Source organism: Melitaea cinxia, chromosome 6 (genome assembly GCF_905220565.1).
Source record: "Melitaea cinxia chromosome 6, ilMelCinx1.1, whole genome shotgun sequence".
Lineage (NCBI taxonomy): Eukaryota > Metazoa > Arthropoda > Insecta > Lepidoptera > Nymphalidae > Melitaea > Melitaea cinxia.
In genome coordinates this window covers 6,661,961-6,680,972 of record NC_059399.1, presented here as the reverse complement: position 1 = coordinate 6,680,972, position 19,012 = coordinate 6,661,961, and the positions used below count along the sequence as shown (strand labels likewise).

Sequence of the window (19,012 nt, the reverse complement as noted above, 5' to 3'; positions counted from 1 at the left end):
ATCAGACGGATTTTTTACGTTTTATATGAATCCCATATTTCTTAAAGTATCAATGTTATTTTGTAAAACTTGTAATATAAACTTATTTTTATATTAGACTTAGAGTTAACAGAATAAAGGTGACGGTTTTGATTAATAATTCTATATATATTATTGAAAAAAGAACTAAATAGTTTATAGACCATTATATTTTACACCTTACTTGTTGTTTTCACCACTTTTGTATAAATAAGAAGAAGATATAAAATGAACATACGCAGTAATCAAATCTCATCATATTATGGAAGTACATCATTTATATTATTTTGTGTGTAATGTTTTTGTGTGTGATATTAATCTGTATTAGAATTCATTGTTGTCTTTGTGTTGTTTTATAGAAAACTGTTAACAAGAGCTATCTCGATTGTCTTAATTTTTGTTGTACTTAGACGCCTTTAATAATTTATTTTATGTAGTTTTCTTAAAAATAGCTTTTCTTTTCTTGAATACTCTGTCACATACATTTTTTTAAACAAATTGTTGTGTTGGATGGTGTGGATACATCGAGAATTTGTTATACGATACTTTGTGCAAGTACTTTGTTTAATATTGTTATATGTAAACATTTTTATTAAACCCATTTTTAGGCAAAAATGCTGTATTTATTTGTTAAATATTGACATTAACACCTTTACTTCATGTTTTGCTTAAGCAGAGTCTGAACATCATTAGCAACATAAGCAGATCTTCCATTGATATGCAAATATGCTTAGGGGTCGTCTATTAATCACGAAATATCACAAGGGGGCTATAATGAGATATCACGTGACTTATTTTTCGTTGATCGCGCGATTTGTAAACCACCCTGGTACAAAAATTACGGTCTGAATTATTAGAATATTTGACTTTCAGAGTTTTACAGAGTTTCAAAGAAATTAAATGAAATGAAATGAAAACATTTATTTCGTCATAAGGTCATATACACATTTAACGAAAGTCAAAATAATGTCATTTACAGAAATAATAATACAAATAAATTAAAAAAAAACTCGATAATAATAAAAGAAAGTTAAGGCAACAAAAAAAATCAAACAATAAAATAAAAATTTATATCTTAACATTGGGTACACTACAAACCTAGGCAATATACCCAGTGCTATGTGTAACCTTGTGCCTTGGTGGCCGGCCGAGAAGAATAGCACCACCCCCTTTCTGCCTGTGGGGGTCGTAAAAGGCGACCGAGGGATAAACCTGGCTCAAAATCATCAGGGTCCTGGAGAAAGAAAACTTCATTTGAAACCCGGAATGGGGTCTCCGTCAAGCATTCGTGGCATAGCTTTAAAATGCAAAAGACTCCTGCAGCCGAACTGGCTCCACACGTATCGACTCGTATCGTTCCTGTGGGTCTAGCCAGTAAGGTCGAGAGGGTGGCGCAGAGCTTAGGCATCTCCGCGTTTTCCTGAAGAGTGTCCTAGGCGACACAGTGTCTGTCTGACACTGTCTAAATCGTCTGCAATAGACGGACGGGAAGGGCGGAAGGCCAATGAATGAATGAATGTGTAACCTTAACTTAGTCAAAATAATCAACATATTAAGTTACCTAAAACTTCTAATGTCTCGGTAGACATTACCTTCCTATTATGTCCTCGGCTTTATTAAATATTACAATAAATAAGATAAACTAATGTCCCTAGTGTAGGCCGAGAGAAAAAAAGCCGGAAAAAACCGACTTATTCTTCTAAAAAAAGTATACCCTAATAAAAATCTTATATAGAGTTTTGAAGACTTTTTAAGTTTCCCAGAATATTATTTCCACAAGGGCAAATACAAGACAAAAACACCTGAACTATAATGTCAGTGGACATTTTATTACGACGGTTAATTTTCAAAATTAATGCAGATAATATTCTAAGGATTTCAATATAGATACTTTGTACAAAAAAATGGATCATTATTTTCTGAGTATGGTAGTCCTAAAACCTAACTATTTATATCACGAGACCCTGAACAGCGAAAAGGGTTTCGACCCGTATCGTAAGTTAATGGATGACCCGTTAACTTACGATAAATTTTGAGATATTTTTGGTTTCATATAATATTAAACAATATATTTTTATGTACATGTTATTAAAGTTGCTGAACATGTTCCAATTGCAGTTTTAATGCTTTTTGCTTCTGGTTCTATCAAGTGAGCGGCAATTGATTGGGTTGGATCGAACTGAATGATAGTCTTAAAGTGAGACATAGGTACTTCTCAACTTACTCTTTACAAATTCTCATAACTTGGTATGAGAATTCGGTCTGCATTTGTCTATGTTTTGTGAGGTTTTATGAGATTTTTTCCATAGGGTAATATTGTTATTTTTAACTATTAACATTGTTTAATGCTATATTTTGCTTGGTGTGACTAAATTTAGTATCAATTGGTAGAATTTCATAATCACATCCATCAACGAAGTTTTTACTTTTGCACAAAAATATTCATAATTTAATAGGTTCTTTCATAATTACTCAGTTCATGTAATGAAAAGAAATATCAATTCAAATTTAACAGATTTATTATGACTAAAATTATGATATATCCATTTTACTTAATCTTAATATAAAATCTAAAAGGTACATTTGGACTTTAATTTCAATTGATTTATTTGTTACAAAAAATCCAGGGACTCCGGCTTTTTCTAATGTGTCTTGTTGGTCACTCACCTGTTGATAAAAAAAACAAATATATTCAAGAAAAAGTATCTAGTTCATGTAAATAAAGAATAATGTAAACTGATATCAAATATTCTCCTTTTTTTAACCAACTTCAAAAAAGGAGATTATTCAATTCAACCATATATATATTTTATGTATTGTGGGGATAACTTTGTCATTTAAGAACCAATTTTGATAATTCTTTTTTTTTTTGTTGGAAAGGAGATATTGCAAGTGTGATACTATAAAAAGGGAACCAGGATCTGAAGATGGAATCCCAGATAAATTGAGGGAAACCCTCGAAAATTGTAGTGACTAGTGCATTTGTTATTTTTTTTTGGTTTTGAGCAAACAATTATTGTCTCTTAATTCTTTTTATTTTAGTTTCTAAAACTTTGTTTGACACTTAAAATACAAACTAAATGTAATTTTTACTATATAACTGAAAACAACATAATTATGTTTGAAAATGCCTACATTCAAATTTATCTGTTATTAAAGGGTAATAAATGAGAGAAAAAATACATATATTTACTTTTTGATCCAATTGAATAACTAGTTTCATATCAGTTTGTTTCAATTCTTCCTTATGTCTTTTTAATAACACATTTCTTTTGATTTCTTGCTGCGCTGGATTTGGTGTTGTGTTAATCATTTCTTGAATTTCCACTGAAATTTAAATTAGCTCAGTAAACTACAAAGAAGTAATAAATAAAATGCAATATTATGAAAAGCTTACTTGTGTGTTTATTAATAATTTGTAGTCTCTGTTGAAATAAATGTTTTTCAGTTACATGTTGTATTTCCATTAAACCTTTTACTATTTCAAACACTGTATCATTAAGGAGACAATTTGCTAAACCTGACAACAGCTCTATAGGGACCCGCATTTGATACTTTCTGAAAAAAAAAAATACTCGAGTTTTGTTTAATAAGCATTTAATAAAGAAACTAAAAAAGTGATAACCTTACGGTGGTAATTCTCGGGCCATATCTTGTAATTGTTCTAACAAAAAGTAAAGTTTTCGTTGTAAGGCTTCAGGAGTTGGTTCAAGAGTTTCCATATTAATTTTAATTTCTATATTTACAAAATGATACTGTATCTATGATAGAAATGTTAAATTGTTTTTAAAAACTCAAACACTATTAAGACAATAATGTTCTTGATTTATAAATGGCTTTCAGTTGTGCCAGTACAGCACGGTTGATTCCACTGTCACGTAGAGTGGAGAATTGGTGGAGAATATAAATTTATTGAAAGTAGAAGCCATACAACGAAGATCGATTGATTGAATAATATGTGATTGGAATGTATTGTAATAAAAAAAGGCTAGACTTATGCGTTTTGAAGATAAACGAAAGTAGAATGTTTATAGTGTTATAATGTTATAGTCGAGATTTGACATTGACAATTTGACATTAATAATTTAAAATATAAACAGATCAGCGCTGCCAACTCTTGAAAAAACTTTTCCCTAATTCTTTTAACAAAAGTCCAAATTAAAAAACAAAACCCCTAAACCTAAAATTGAAATTATTAAAAAATCTGTCAGATTGTTTGACTACTTTTAAAGTTTCTTCTACGGAAAATAAAGACATTTTCTCAAGTACTTTAAAATTAATTGGTAATCTAGATCACAATTCTGTTACAAGTTTCAGGGTGAAATCCAGGCAATGTATACGTAAATTATTTGCCACTACACGCTGAACGTCGTATTCCTGTAATTTTGTGTCAAAGGCATATCTCATGTATGGTTTTGGATCGATATAACTTTCTATATTCTGTCCAAAAATATTGACTCTCGCAGTTGGATTCAAAATACGCCAACTTGTAGATTAAACTAAGGCACACAAATATTTGTAAAATTTTGTTAGATCAACATTGTTGCTTTCAAGCAGATTGTTCACAGCTTTAACTTCTCCCAAAATAAATTTCAACTACAATAAATAGAAATGATTCACAGGTTCATTATACATGTTGCATAGTGTTTTTGCCATATAGCAAATGTGTGTAAAAAGCATTAGTTATAATGTTTATAATAATGTCGCAGTTTGTATTTATAAACATGGTGCCAACTTTACGACATTTAATCCTACTTTAATCCTATGATGTAGATATGGAGGAACATAGTAAACAATAAATAGGAATGCACGTCATCCACCGTAGAATTCTGGAATGAAGTAGATTTATCTCTATTGGCTTCATCTTTGTTATAACTACCACTTTCTAACCCAAAAATTGATCGCGTTTCCAGCCAGGTGAAAGTTGTTAAAAGTAAAATTCTCAACCATATATTTGTCGATAAAAACTTTAAATTCAATTTTATACATCAGATTTGGCCTAAAGAAAGCGGAGAAATGCTGTTATTATTACACAGTCCCAGATAACGTACTGTGCTTTATAAGTACCAATGAAAGTTATCGTCTTGACAATGCGGCTTCCACTTCTACAAGTAAATCGGCTGCCGATGAAGACCAAGATATTTACATTTTATTTGATAACATAGTAGATTAGATCGTAATTTCTTTTTTATACAACTAGATCGGCAAACAAGCGTACGGCTCACCTGATGGTAAGCGATTACCGTAGCTTATAGACATCTGCAACACCAGAAGCATCGCAAGCGCTTTGTCGACCCCATTCCCAGTTTCCCTCAGGAGCTCTGGTCACCTTACACACCAACAAGAACACAAAACTGCTTGAAAACAGTGCTATTTAGCTTTGATCTTCTGTAAGGTCGAGGTGCTACCCCAGTTGAGCTGCTTCATATTTTGAGCATGAAATTTCCTACTGTGCCCTACCTCAGTCGATAAATTAATAAATAAATAAAAAAGTAATAAATATTCAAAATAATTTTATTTTGAGTTTTGATAAAAAAATATTAGCATTTTTTTTGACATTATTTTAAAGCACTTAGCTTACTTTTAGCAAAATTTTAACAGCAGTTTAGCAAGTTTTGTATTAGACTCGTTGGTAACACTACCTTATCTGATTGTCAAAAGCTGTCATCATAGATTATACCATGGAGCATAGAGAAAAAAAAAAATTCTCTATGCTCCATGGATTATACACTTATATACGCTGTCACTTCTTGTTATCACTTATCACCTTTATATAACCTACCCCACCCCAGCCTGCAAAATAATGATATTTGTAATAAAAAAAATACTAATTGATAGATTTTGAATTGCTCAATTCAACTACGTTGTCCTTTTAAATTGCTCACCTCAAATTATATAATTAAAAATCAAAATTTAAAAAAAAAATTCAAATATTTTCAAACTCCTATATCTTTTGATGTATACAATATTTTAAATTGCTCAAAGTGTTAAAAAACTGCTCAAGTTGCATTTATAATTGCTCAAGTATAGTTTAGAACAGATCCACTTCCCTTAATTTTTAAATAAATATAAATAGTTTGAACAAATAAAATATTGATACTTGTAAAAAAAAAAAAATACTAATCGATACATTTTCAATAGCTCAATTCGACTACGTTGTCCTTTTAAATTGCTCACCTCAAATTATTTAATTATAAATTAAAAAAGTCGTTGAAAAATATTCTTTTATCAATATTTTCAAACTCCTATATCTATTGATGTATACAATATTTTAAATTGCTCAACGTGTTAAAACCCTGCTCAAGTTGCATTTATAATTGCTCAAGTACAGATTTGAACAGCTCCACTTTTCTTAATTTTTAAATAAATATATAAAGTTGGAACAAATTTAACGTTTATATCGATAAAGTGAGCGCTGCAGATGCGCATAGACAATGATGGGAAGCCAAAAAAATTGCGGATATTCGTAATAAAAAAATGCTAATCGTTCGATTTTCAATAGCTCAATTCAACTACGTCGTCCTTTTAAATTGCGCACTTCAAATTATTTAATTAAAAATCAAAAAAGTCGTTATAAAATATTCTTTTATCAATATTTTCAAACTCCTATATCTTTTGATGTATACAATATTTTAAATTGCTCAATGTGTTAAAGAACTGCTCAAGTTGCATTTATAATTGCTCAAGTACCGTTTGGAAGAGCTCCACTTTCCTTAATTTTTAAATATATATAAATTGTTTGAACAAATAAAATAATGATATTTGTAAAAAAAAAAAATACTAATCGATACATTTTCAATAGCTCAATTCAACTACGTTATCCTTTTAAATTGCTCACCTCAAATTATTTAATTATAAATCAAAAAAGTCTTTGAAAAATATTCTTTTATCAATATTTTCAAACTCCTATATCTTTTGATGTATACAATATTTTAAATTGCTCAAAGTGTTAAAGAACTGCTCAAATTGCATTTATAATTGCTCAAGTACAGTTTTGAACAGCTCCACTTTCCTTAATTTTTAAATAAATATAAATAGTTTGAACAAATTTAACGTTTATATCATAAAGCAGGTGTACGCTGCGCGTGCGCATAGACAATGATGCGAAGCCAAAAAATTGCGGATATTCGTAATAAAAAAGATACTAATCGATAGATTTTCAATAGCTCAATTCAACATCGTTATATCGTTATCCTTTTAAATTGCTCACCTCAAATTATTTGATTACAAATCAAAAAAGTCGTTGAAAAATATTCTTTTATCAATATTTTCAAACTCCTATATCTTTTGATGTATACAATATTTTAAATTGCTCAACGTGTTAAAGGACTGCTCAAGTTGCATTTATAATTGCTCATGTACAGTTTTGAACGGCTCCACTTTCCTGAATCTTATTATCTATTATATAAATAATCAATTGCTGTTCTTTAGTCTCGCTAAAACTCGAGAACGGCTGAACGGATTTATCTTATCTTGGTCTTGAAATGTTCGTGGAGGTCTAGGGAAGGTTTAAAAGGTGAGAAAAATTCGAATAATTTCCGGGAATACCCTAAAAACAGCCCTTTTCTTTTTCCCATACAAACGTTTTCTAACTAAAATGTAGAGTCAATTTGAACTTTATTGCTAGTCAATAAAGTTCATGTTAAATAATATATTAGGGCGCATTTTACGTAAGTTATTAATGATTAAATTGATCTTAATCGTAGACCGCATTTTACATACTGTAAAAATTGTATTAACTAGCTATTTCACATTACTAATTATATTCTTGCGGGGGCGTTAACAATGGAAAATTCCCATTTTTAAATTATATCTCCTATTGACTCCAAATTTGGTACGAATCTCCTATATATGTGATCATAGAAATGATCAATGAGCGGATTTTAGGATAACTCATCCCCAATAAGGATTTCAGTGGTGGTCGTTAACTAAACGTACGTAACTCCGAAACTACTGAACCAATTTTTATCATATTTTTGCACGCATCTATAATTTGGTCCAAGTTGGGAGATCGGGTTATTTTTTATCTCAGTCGGACCCGGTAGGTGGCGCTACTATCGGTAAATAAGCTATCAAATTTGGTAGCTGTTTTCCGGGCAGGATTATATTTATTTAAAAATTAAGGGAAGTGGATCTGTTCCAAACTATACTTGAGCAATTATAAATGCAACGCGAGCAGTTTTTTAACACTTTGAGCAATTTAAAATATTGTATACATCAAAAGATATAGGAGTTTGAAAATATTGATAAAAGAATATTTTTCAACGACTTTTTTGATTTGTAATCAAATAATTTGAGGTGAGCAATTTAAAAGGATAACGATATAACGAGGTTGAATTGAGCTATTGAAAATCTATCGATTAGTATCTTTTTTATTACAGATATCCGCAATTTTTTGGCTTCGCATCATTGTCTATGCGCACGCGCAGCGTACACATGTCTTATGATATAAACGTTAAATTTGTTCAAACTATTTATATTTATTTAAAAATTAAGGAAAGTGGAGCTGTTCCAAACGGTACTTGAGCAATTATAAATGCAACTTGAGCAGTTCTTTAACACATTGAGCAATTTAAAATATCGTATACATCAAAAGATATAGGAGTTTGAAAATATTGATAAAAGAATATTTTTCAACGACTTTTTTGATTTTTAATTAAATAATTTGAAGCGAGCAATTTAAAAGGACAACGTAGTTGAATTGAGCTATTGAAAATCGAACGATTAGCATCTTTTTATTACGAATATCCGCAATTTTTTTGGCTTCCCATCATTGTCTATGCGCATCTGCAGCGCTCACTTTATCGATATAAACGTTAAATTTGTTCCAACTTTATATATTTATTTAAAAATTAAGGAAAGTGGAGCTGTTCAAATCTGTACTTGAGCAATTATAAATGCAACTTGAGCAGGGTTTTAACACGTTGAGCAATTTAAAATATTGTATACATCAAAAGATATAGGAGTTTGAAAATATTCATCATTCCAGCCTATACAGTCCACTGCTGGACATAGGCCTCCACAACTTTACGCCAAAAATAACGTGAACTCATGTGTTTTGCCCATAGTCACCACGCTGGGCAGGCGGGTTGGTGACCGCAGTACTGGCTTTGTCGCACCGAAGACGCTGCTGCCCGTCTTCGGCCTGTGTATTTCAAAGCCAGCAGTTGGATGGTTATCCCGCCATCGGTCGGCTTCTTAAGTTCCAATGTGGTTGTGGAACCTTGTAATCCCTTAGTCGCCTCTTACGACACCCACGGGAAGAGAGGGGGTGGCTAAATTCTTTAGTGCCGTAGCCACACAGCACGTAGTTTGAAAATATTGATAAAAGAATATTTTTCAACGACTTTTTTAATTTATAATTAAATAATTTGAGGTGAGCAATTTAAAAGGACAACGTAGTCGAATTGAGCTATTGAAAATGTATCGATTAGTATTTTTTTTTTTTTACAAGTATCAATATTTTATTTGTTCAAACTATTTATATTTATTTAAAAATTAAGGGAAGTGGATCTGTTCTAAACTATACTTGAGCAATTATAAATGCAACTTGAGCAGTTTTTTAACACTTTGAGCAATTTAAAATATTGTATACATCAAAAGGTATAGGAGTTTGAAAATATTTGAAATTTTTTTTTAAATTTTGATTTTTAATTATATAATTTGAGGTGAGCAATTTAAAAGGACAACGTAGTTGAATTGAGCAATTCAAAATCTATCAATTAGTATTTTTTTTATTACAAATATCATTATTTTGCAGGCTGGGGTGGGGTAGGTCTTTATATACTCTTTACTTGGTTTGTACGTGTAATATGTATCAGAAGATAAAAACCATATAGGCATATACTCTTTGATATAAACAAATGTCATGTCATGTCAGTAAAATATAGGGTTAAATTTTGCATAATTATGTTTACATATAAGATTAATATAAAATGTTAAAATATGTGTTAGTGGTTTTTTGTTCTTTAAGTGTTTTGAATGCCAAGTTTCAGAAGTATAGTCAATTACAATCAAATTTAATATTGTAAGAATTTTTATGAGTGAAGATTATAAAATAATAAAATATCGTTTTCATTTAAAATAATACTGTTTCAGACACTACAACGGAGAAAGTAGTACAACAGATTATCCTGAAAAATGTTTTGCAATATTAAATGATTTTGCCAATCATGTGTCGAATTTTACCTTTTGTTCCATATCTAATGCGAAACCAATAACCCTTTGTGAGAAATGTGTTGAGAAATATGTTAAATTCCGTGATAAATACCAAGAATTACTTAATACTGCGGTAAATGGCACTTCCTGTCGATCTATTTTTATTTCTCAAGACAGATTAAATGCAGTTCAAGAATTTCATGACAATGTTCTCTCTATATGGAATAAAGGAAAATGCAATGGTATGTACTTATTTATCATTTACAAATACATATTTACATCTATACATTATTGATCTGTACAAAATAATTAAAGAAAGAAGATCTAATCATAAAAAATATAATGTATTTTTGTAACCAAAAATATACCAATGCAATTGGAATTATCAGTTATCCTATATCATTTTGTGCATTTATTTTCAGGCTGCTTTGATTGGAATCATGGAAACCCATCCCTAAAAAATGAAACAATACACTTTCACAAGTTATCTAATGACACAATGAAATGTATTGTTACAAATATGGATCCAAACAATAATGAAGTTTGCAACAGATGTATGCAGTCATACCTTCAATTGGATGAGTTTTATAAATCTTTAAGCTCAGACTCAATAGGTGTTGATAGTGTTTGCATGGACATTGTAGATTCTGTATGTATTATACATTAGGAAGTAATAATTTTATGTGGTTATCTCCAAATTTAAATTTCTTGATTAAAATTACTTAATGATTTACTGAGGAATCAGTTCCTCTCAAACCAATTGTAATGTACAAAAAGAAGTATACTTTGAAATATTGTCATTACAAGAGTTTACTTTCATTTGTCTTAAGTGGAATTGTTGATGACGATGATGTTTAGTTTTGAAAATGACCTAACATATTATCATTTTTATCAATAAACTACATTATCTGATATATTCCATTTTTGTTTGATTTTTCTTTATAGATGAATGCAACAAGGTATATTTGGAGCAAAACCCTCAACTGTTGCAATTTGAGAAAAACACCAGAGGTAGTATTTTTATGTAGTGCAGCAATTATATCACTTTTGCCATTACTATATTATTTAGCAGTTCGCTTTTGTGGACCAATCAGAGATTTACCCAATGTACTAAAGCGTAAGTACTATTAAAAAATAAATTTACATACAAATTCTAAATAAACAATTTCATGTTTTTTTTTTTTTTTTTTCAGAATCCAGATTCAAACAAAGTATATTAAGGTCTATAAACAGGAGAAACTAATAGATTTTGTGAATGCTTAAGTTTATATAAATAAAGGACATAAGTAAAATATTGATTTATTATACAGTATTTTTATTTGACCTGTCATTGTCTTAACACTTAAGTATCCAAGAATACACTATAGACTCTGTAGGACAGTAAGTAACTTGTACACATGGAAAATGTTTATAGACTTTATCTGTGCCTTGCTTTTTTATTGTTGTTCTTTTTAATATTACTGTTGTTACTACTGTTCGATAACTTATGTTTTAAGGAGTTTGGTGTAGTTTCGCCTTTGTTTATTAAGCCAAGTCCACTGTCTTTTTCTTTTGGTGTGCTTGGTCTACTGTCTAATCCAATAGCTGTTAACATTTTGTTGTCATTGCCAAAAGCCTTTTGAAGTACATTAGATGAGGTAGCAATTTTCTGTGTAATACTTTGCTTTGTTAATACACTGTTGATAGTTTTTTCAATATTACCATTAGTGTGTTGTTTGCCAGAGGGCTTAGACGCAATGCTTTCAGTAGAACCGTGGATAGTAGTATGGTTCAAATTTCCAATCATGCCCGTACTGATTTGTGTATCAGAGGAATCTTCATTAGTCTGAGATTCGGTTTCGCTATTTCTTTCATCTAAAAATAATGAAAATTTTATATATATATACATATATACACGGTGATTTTATAACCGTTTTGGAAACGAAATATTTTACTTTGGAATCATCTATAGTACATATAAAAATGGATAAATCAATTGTAATGTTGACTAAAAAAAAGTTTCAATTTTAATATTCATTTTTATTTGATCGACTTGGAAAGTAGTAAGGCACTGATCATTCATTCATTATTTTATATGAATGAAACAATGATAGGCGCGAGCTAGCGAGTACTTACGTAGATAGACTCGTTTGTCCTTCATACTTTACACGGGCTTAGGACCGTCAGAAATACCTATTTTATTTAAACTTCTTTTCGATTATTAACCACGATTGTTCTTTTCACAACAAATCAATTTATAAACGGACTGTAGATATAAACTTCAGGCGTATTTAAAAAATCGGAGTTTTCTACAGAATAATTAACTTACATACCTATTAACAGTTTATTTACACTATTTACACTTCTCTGTATCGAAGCAACTGCTCAAAATGGAGTCCGCTGCGTTCAATACACAAACGTACGCGTTTAATACAATTGTCTTTTAATTTTCTTAATGTGTCTTGATCACTTTTCACTTTATCAAAAGCGTCCACTATCGCAATGCGTAAATCATCACAGCTTTCATATTGACTGACCTGTATAACTTTTTATTTCCGATCACAAGAAAAAATCCAGGGGCGTTAAGTCAGGACTTCCAGGTGGCCAAGACACAGGCCCTCCTCGACCTATCCACCTATCACTAAACTCACTGTCCAGGTACATCGTCTACTAACTCAGATATTACTCTCCTTAACATCTCTAAGTACGAATTGCCGGTTAGATGACCTTCAATAAAAATAGGCCCTATTAGTTCATCACTTCAGCCTATCGCAGTCCACTGCTGGACATAGGCCTCCCCAAGTTCGCGCCACATATCCCGGTCTTCCGCAATCCTCATCCAGCCTACACCGGCAATCTTACGTAGATCGTCGGTCCAACGGGCCGGAGGACGTCCCACACTGCGTTTGCCAAGACGCGGTCTCCACTCTAGGACCCGTCTACTCCAACGGCCATCGGTCCTGCGACACAGATGACCAGCCCACTGCCACTTCAACTTGCTAATTCTGTGGGCTATGTCGGTTACTTTCGTTCTCTCGCGGATAGTCTCATTTCTAATCCTGTCTTTGAGAGAGACCCCAAGCATAGCCCGTTCCATTGCACGTTGAGCGACTTTAAGCTTGTGGACCAGTCCCTTGGTCAGTGTCCACGTCTCGGCTCCGTATGTTAACACAGGCAGGACGCATGGCTCGAAAACTTTTGTCTTCAAGCATTGCGGAATCTTCGAAGTGAAGACTCGACGGAGTCTGCCAAACGCCGCCCAGCCCAACCGAATCCTCCTATCGGCCTCCTTCTCGAAGTTGTTGCGGCCTAGTTGGATAGTATGGCCTAGGTAAATATAATCCTGAACAACTTCGAGAAGGGTACCATCGACCGATACCGGTATCGGTATGACTTGGTTGTTAAACATAACTTTCGTCTTATCCAAGTTCATACAGAGACCGACACGTCGGGAGGACTCGTTTAGGCCGGCCAGCATTTGGCCTAACTCATCCAGCGTCTCCGCAAAGATGACAATATCGTCGGCGAAACGAAGGTGAGAGATGAATTCACCGTTGACGTTGATGCCCCGTTCTCCCCAATCCAAGGTCTTAAAAACATCTTCTAGCGCAGTGGTAAACAGTTTCGGTGATATTACATCCCCCTGTCTTACCCCGCGCCGGAGGGAAATAGGTCTTGTTCTTTGGTCATTGACATGAACGGTCATCGTCGCCGCGTCGTACATAGATTTTAGTACCTCGATATATCGCCAGTCGATATGACATCTCTGCAGAGAGTCCAGGACAGCCCAGGTCTCGACGGAGTCGAAGGCTTTCTCGTAGTCCACAAATGCCATACACAGCGGTTGATTATATTCTTCCGTCTTTTGGATAATCTGCCGAACAGTATGGATGTGGTCCACGGTGCTGTAGCCCTATTAGTTGGTCGTTAATAATTACCGGCCTACACGTTCACACTGAAACAAACCTGGTGATGGTTTTCTCGTATCAAGTGGGGGTTAATTAGAGCCCAGTAATGCTCATTGTGCACATTGTATAGTCCCACTCGAGTAAACAGTGACTCGTCCGTCCAGAGTATGTTGTCGTTTGTATTATTTAACAACCACTGGCAAAAGGCGATTCTTTCCGGTGCGTTGTTTATTACGTGAGCCTTACGAAAATGATACGGGTGTAATCCTTGTGTACGTAATATCTTCCATACGAAGTTTTGGCTAACATCGAATTCTCTTGCTGCCATCCTTGTCCTCCGCCAGGGATCGCGCTCGAAGTACTCAAGAACATCTTCAAACTCCGGCGAATAATAATTTAAACGTCCTTGACCTTGTTTACGCATGTACCGCTATGGTATTACTGACCGACTGAAAGCCAGGGACGCGGGACGCCGACGATTACAAGGACAAGTGAGCAACGCCGTCATTGGTCGACTCCGGCGCAACTCGGTAGCTTTGTTTTTATTGGCTAATACGATTTTGTGACTCGCTATTAAAACGTATAGTATTTCTATTTTTAGAATGTACCTACCGTGTAGCGCTACTACTGGTTCTCACTTTTTATCTGTAAACGATATGAATATCGACTTTGATGAAAAAAAAAAATACATATATTATTAAATTAACGTTATATTCTGTTCTGTTATTGATAAATAATTCAAAATTTTCGTTTCCAAAACGCTTTCAAAATCACCCGGTATATATACAATATAATTTTTTTTATTCATATAAAACTTACTTTTGGCTTCTGCAGGATCAACAAGTCCACTTACAGCCTGAAAAACAATTTTATTTCATAAACAATAAATATATATAAATATAACTGCAACTATATGAATATCATTACATTTTTAACCGACATCCAAAAAAGGAGGAGGTTCTCAATTCGACTGTATTTTTTTGACTGTTACATCAGAACTTTTGACCGTGTGGACCGATTTAGACAAATTTTTTTTTAATCGAAAGGCGGTGTGTGTCAATTGGTCCCATTTAAATTTATTTGAGATCTAACAACTACTTTTCGAGTTATATCTAATAATGCGTTTTTACTTGACGCTTTTTTTGTCGACCTACGTTGTATTATACCGCATAACTTTCTACTGGATGTACAGATTTTGATAATTCTTTTTTTGTTGGAAAGGAGATATCCCAAGTTTAGTACCATGATAAGGAAACCAGGATCTGATGATGGGATTCCAGAGAAATCGAGGGAAACTCTTGAAAATCCGCAATAACTTTTTACTGGGTGTACTGATTTTGATAATTCTTTTTTTGTTGGAAAGAAGATATCTCTAGTTTAGTACTATGATAAGGAAACCAGGATCTGATGATGGGATCCCAGAGAAATCGAGGGAACTTCTTGAAAATCCGCAATAACTTTTTACTGGGTCTACCCCCTGGTGAGGGTGTGTGTGTAATAATTTTTAATTATACGAAAGCTGATGTTGTCATGTGGTCACATATAAATTTTATTGAGATCTGATAACTACTTTTTGAGTAATCTTTGATAACGCGTAGTTACTTGACTATTTTTTCGTCGATCTACGTTGTATTACTCGTCGATGTAATTGAAGTCGGTTTTTTTTTCGTTTGCGAGCAAACACAATTATGAAGAAATAGAGTCTTACCGCCATAGATGTAATGGAAGATTTAGAAAACAGTCTTTCAGCTTCTTTAAATTTTCTATTACGTTTGTCCGCCTTTGAATTCGTACTTTTGTTTGTTGCTAAATATCTGTCCCATCCTCGAATTATATTCCCATACAATTGTGTATCTTCCAAATAAGAACCTTCAAAAGCATAAATTTGCCGCTCTAAATTAGCTAAAGTTTCCTAAAACCAAAAATTTTATTGTTTTCAAAGTATAACTAAAATGTATTTCTTGTTTATTGTTTTGTAAATATGCATACATAAAATATAAAACTATAAACAGTTGTAATACATACAGCGACCTCTGCTTTTCTCTTTACTAGTTCTGCTAATTCCGCTCTTGTGTCCGCTACTGAAGTTTGTTTGGCTGCCATATTGATTTTTTTTACTTGCACACTTTGGGTTTCGCTGGCTGGACTTTGCGGTGAAACAACCATTTCGTCGCCGTATTTATTCTTTTATTAATTAAGCATCCATAACATGTAAAACCAGGCAAATTAATAAATATGTTATAAAGTCTTAGCCTTCTTTAATCAAAATTTGTTAAACAGAATTGACACCTATTATGTAGCTAGAATGACGTCCAAATGACGTCAACATAACGTTAACGTGACATTTAACAGAGTACCTACTTGATATTGGGTGCGTTCCACCTAAGGTCCACAACGCCTGCGCCCACGACCGCTGAAATTGCCGTTCCACTAACGCAAAAACCGCCGCGTGCGTTGTGGGCGAATTTTATAAGTGGAACGCTTATTTGGCCAAATTGGGCGCTGTCAGGTGTCTGCTGTGTGCTCGCAATATGGCGGCATGGTGAAAACATGCAGCTGTGGGGGTTGTCAGTGAATATTTCGCTTGGATTGGAGTTATACTTAGTTCAACATGGATTCCCAGGAATTCATCGTTGTGTTTTTGGCGAATCGAATGAGAGATAACATTTACAATTTGACATTGACAGTTGTTTTTTCAAATTCCAAGTTTCGATGAAAGCCAACTACTTTTTTTAATCTAAACTACTTTTTGGCGAAAATACAAATTTTTTCTAATGTCGGCGTTCAGCAAGGAAACCCACTAGGTCCGGCTCTTTTTAGCCTATGTATCCACAAATGCATCTCAAATTTAAAATCAAAATTGAACATCTGGTACCTAGATGATGGAAACACAGGAGGTAAAGTGGACGATGTTGTTAAAGACTTAATCAAAATTAAAAACGAGTTTGATAAAAATGATCTCAAATTAAATATTTCAAAATGTGAATTTTTTTTCACAGATCTTCTATCACTTTCCAAAATTAATTTGGCAACGGAATTATTTAATAAAATTGCTCTTAATTTAAAAATTCTTCTTCTAGGTGGCATACAGCCAATTTTGGATGATAAAATTAAAATATTCGTTGAAAACACTGACAAATTCAGTACTTTAAATTCTCATATTGCCTACACTATATTAAAATATTGTCTATTTGTCCCAAAATTAATATATATTTTACGCGCAAGCCCAATTGGATTGACCGAAAAACTTGATGCCACATCAAAAAATTCATTAGAAAAAATTCTAAATTTATCTTTTGATGAAAATTCATGGACCCAAGCTACTTTACCAATTAGAGATGGTGGCATCGGCGTGAGAAAAATTTCTAGTGTCGCTCTTCCTGCGTTTCTTGCTTGTGTGCATAGTATCAAGGGTTTATGTTCCGACATCTTAAAATCTAATTCAGTCCAAATTACAGATGCTACAGATGCAATAGAAAACTGGAAGTTAATGTGTTCTAATGACGATATCCCGAAGGACATAACAAAACAAATTTTTGAGATATGCCAATAGTTCACAATACTCATATAAGTTTGATGCAAAATCTTACAAGTGACAAAAACCGTGCCAGGCTTTTAGCTGTGTCATATAAAGAGTCCGGTCACTAGTTACACGCAATGTTGTCAAAAAATCTTGGGACACTTTTAGACAATGAAAGTTTTAGAATTGCTCTCGGCCTCCGGTGGGGAGCTCCACTGTGCTTTGAACACAGATGTACGTGCGGAAAAGAGGTTGATTCTTTCGGACTACACGGCCTTTCCTGTAACAAGAGTTCAGGTAGGTTTTCCGGCCACGGTTCCCTAAACGATGATATAAAAAGAGCTCTTGCCACTCTGTGGCTACCTACCACTTCGAACTATTATTACTTGAGTAGTTATAGTAATTCAATGAGGCCGCCAAAATACGTATAACTACCATTACTTTTTAACCATTTAACCTTACCGATACCTTTACCGTTTATAACCTAAAACCATTACCGTTACTAAGAAACATGACGCTTTCGTGAAACAGGAAGTACATAGCTCTGAAAAGAGCTGTTTTAATGTTCGTGATTTAAGATTGTTAGCGTTGAAAACAACTGTTTCATATTCGAGAAACAAGACGTCTTTAGCTCTGAAAAGAACTGTTTGTAAATAGAACTATCTCAGCACACCATGCAAGAAGCACCGCTAATCACATGCACAGATTTTCACAGAAGTCTTCAAGCCAACTTGCACGTTTTATAATAATAATTATAATAATAATAAATAACTTTATTGCACACAGTAACATATAACAATTACATAAGAATAAAACTTAAAGGGAAAAAAAATTACGTTGCATGCAACGGGCGGTCTTATCACTAGATAGTGATCTCTTCCAGACTACTCACCAGAAAGGAGCTTGTTGAATTTAAGGGCTTGTGCAGCTTAAAAATATAATATAATCTATAATTATATAATGGATGATATATGGATTGTATATCCATATAAATACATACATTTATCTACACATGCGCAATACTCACTATATTAAAAAGTATAAATAGATAAATAATAATTAAATATAAAGTAAAATAAATAATAATATTATATATAAATAATAAAGAAGAAATAAGTAAAAAAATAGTAATATTAAGCATATATTGGGTACAAACATACGTCGTTTTGGGAAAATAATGGTGAATATATGCGTGTAAGAAATTAAGTCATAGTTTTGTAAAAGTTCTTAACTCGATTTTTGAAAAAAGATATAGTAGGGGATTGACGGATTTTAGAAGGAAGAGCATTCCAGTCTTACCGCCTTTACCGAGAAAGAACTGGAGTATGAGCTCGTGTTATACGTAGGTAAACTTTACTTATTATCATTTAGGGAGCGAAGATTTAGGTGAAAAGTAGGGTTACCCAAGAAAGAAAAGCGCTCTTTAAGG

General features: G+C 32.9%; 3 protein-coding genes across 4 annotated transcripts; 1 reads left to right on the top strand and 2 right to left on the bottom strand.

Moving 5' to 3' along the window:
• Nucleotides 1–2,519: 2,519 nt before the first annotated feature.
• On the bottom strand, nucleotides 2,520–4,097 carry LOC123654601 (gonadal protein gdl). Of its 2 annotated transcripts, none has more exons than XM_045590498.1 (4): nucleotides 4,013–4,097; nucleotides 3,416–3,576; nucleotides 3,212–3,345; nucleotides 2,520–2,685 (listed from the first exon to the last, which is right to left on the bottom strand). In XM_045590498.1, the coding sequence occupies exons 2-4, from the start codon at nucleotides 3,564–3,566 to the stop codon at nucleotides 2,551–2,553; spliced, it is 420 nt and encodes a 139-aa protein (XP_045446454.1). In that variant the 5' UTR covers nucleotides 3,567–3,576; nucleotides 4,013–4,097; the 3' UTR covers nucleotides 2,520–2,550. The 2 variants fall into 2 exon arrangements, with proteins under 2 accessions (XP_045446454.1, XP_045446453.1); XM_045590497.1 differs by lacking the exon at nucleotides 4,013–4,097 and adding an exon at nucleotides 3,649–3,978.
• Nucleotides 4,098–9,801: 5,704 nt separating this feature from the next.
• On the top strand, nucleotides 9,802–11,481 carry LOC123654274 (osteopetrosis-associated transmembrane protein 1). Its single transcript, XM_045590185.1, has 5 exons — nucleotides 9,802–10,045; nucleotides 10,117–10,418; nucleotides 10,599–10,825; nucleotides 11,122–11,293; nucleotides 11,370–11,481. The coding sequence occupies exons 1-5, from the start codon at nucleotides 9,954–9,956 to the stop codon at nucleotides 11,417–11,419; spliced, it is 843 nt and encodes a 280-aa protein (XP_045446141.1). The 5' UTR covers nucleotides 9,802–9,953; the 3' UTR covers nucleotides 11,420–11,481.
• Nucleotides 11,475–16,401, bottom strand: LOC123654275 (chromatin modification-related protein MEAF6). The gene is made up of 5 exons (XM_045590186.1): nucleotides 16,353–16,401; nucleotides 16,089–16,247; nucleotides 15,772–15,975; nucleotides 14,883–14,919; nucleotides 11,475–12,030 (listed from the first exon to the last, which is right to left on the bottom strand). The coding sequence occupies exons 2-5, from the start codon at nucleotides 16,227–16,229 to the stop codon at nucleotides 11,594–11,596; spliced, it is 819 nt and encodes a 272-aa protein (XP_045446142.1). The 5' UTR covers nucleotides 16,230–16,247; nucleotides 16,353–16,401; the 3' UTR covers nucleotides 11,475–11,593.
• Nucleotides 16,402–19,012: the final 2,611 nt, after the last annotated feature.

Bases quoted from the DNA above. Each gene is read 5' to 3' on its own strand.
- LOC123654601 (XM_045590497.1), bottom strand. From the start codon at position 3,740: ATGGAAACTCTTGAACCAACTCCTGAAGCCTTACAACGAAAACTTTAC. The intron at 3,346-3,415 runs GTAAGCTTTTCA...TTTAAATTTCAG, and splicing joins AATTATTAATAAACACACAA to TGGAAATTCAAGAAATGATT. The intron at 2,686-3,211 runs GTAAATATATGT...TTTTATCAACAG, and splicing joins TTATTCAATTGGATCAAAAA to GTGAGTGACCAACAAGACAC.
- LOC123654274 (XM_045590185.1), top strand. From the start codon at position 9,954: ATGTTAAAATATGTGTTAGTGGTTTTTTGTTCTTTAAGTGTTTTGAAT. The intron at 10,046-10,116 runs GTAAGAATTTTT...ATACTGTTTCAG, and splicing joins TTACAATCAAATTTAATATT to ACACTACAACGGAGAAAGTA. The intron at 11,294-11,369 runs GTAAGTACTATT...TTTTTTTTTCAG, and splicing joins TTTACCCAATGTACTAAAGC to AATCCAGATTCAAACAAAGT.
- LOC123654275 (XM_045590186.1), bottom strand. From the start codon at position 16,229: ATGGTTGTTTCACCGCAAAGTCCAGCCAGCGAAACCCAAAGTGTGCAA. The intron at 15,976-16,088 runs GTATGTATTACA...TTTTGGTTTTAG, and splicing joins AGAGAAAAGCAGAGGTCGCT to GAAACTTTAGCTAATTTAGA. The intron at 12,031-14,882 runs GTAAGTTTTATA...CATTATTTTTAG, and splicing joins TGATCCTGCAGAAGCCAAAA to ATGAAAGAAATAGCGAAACC.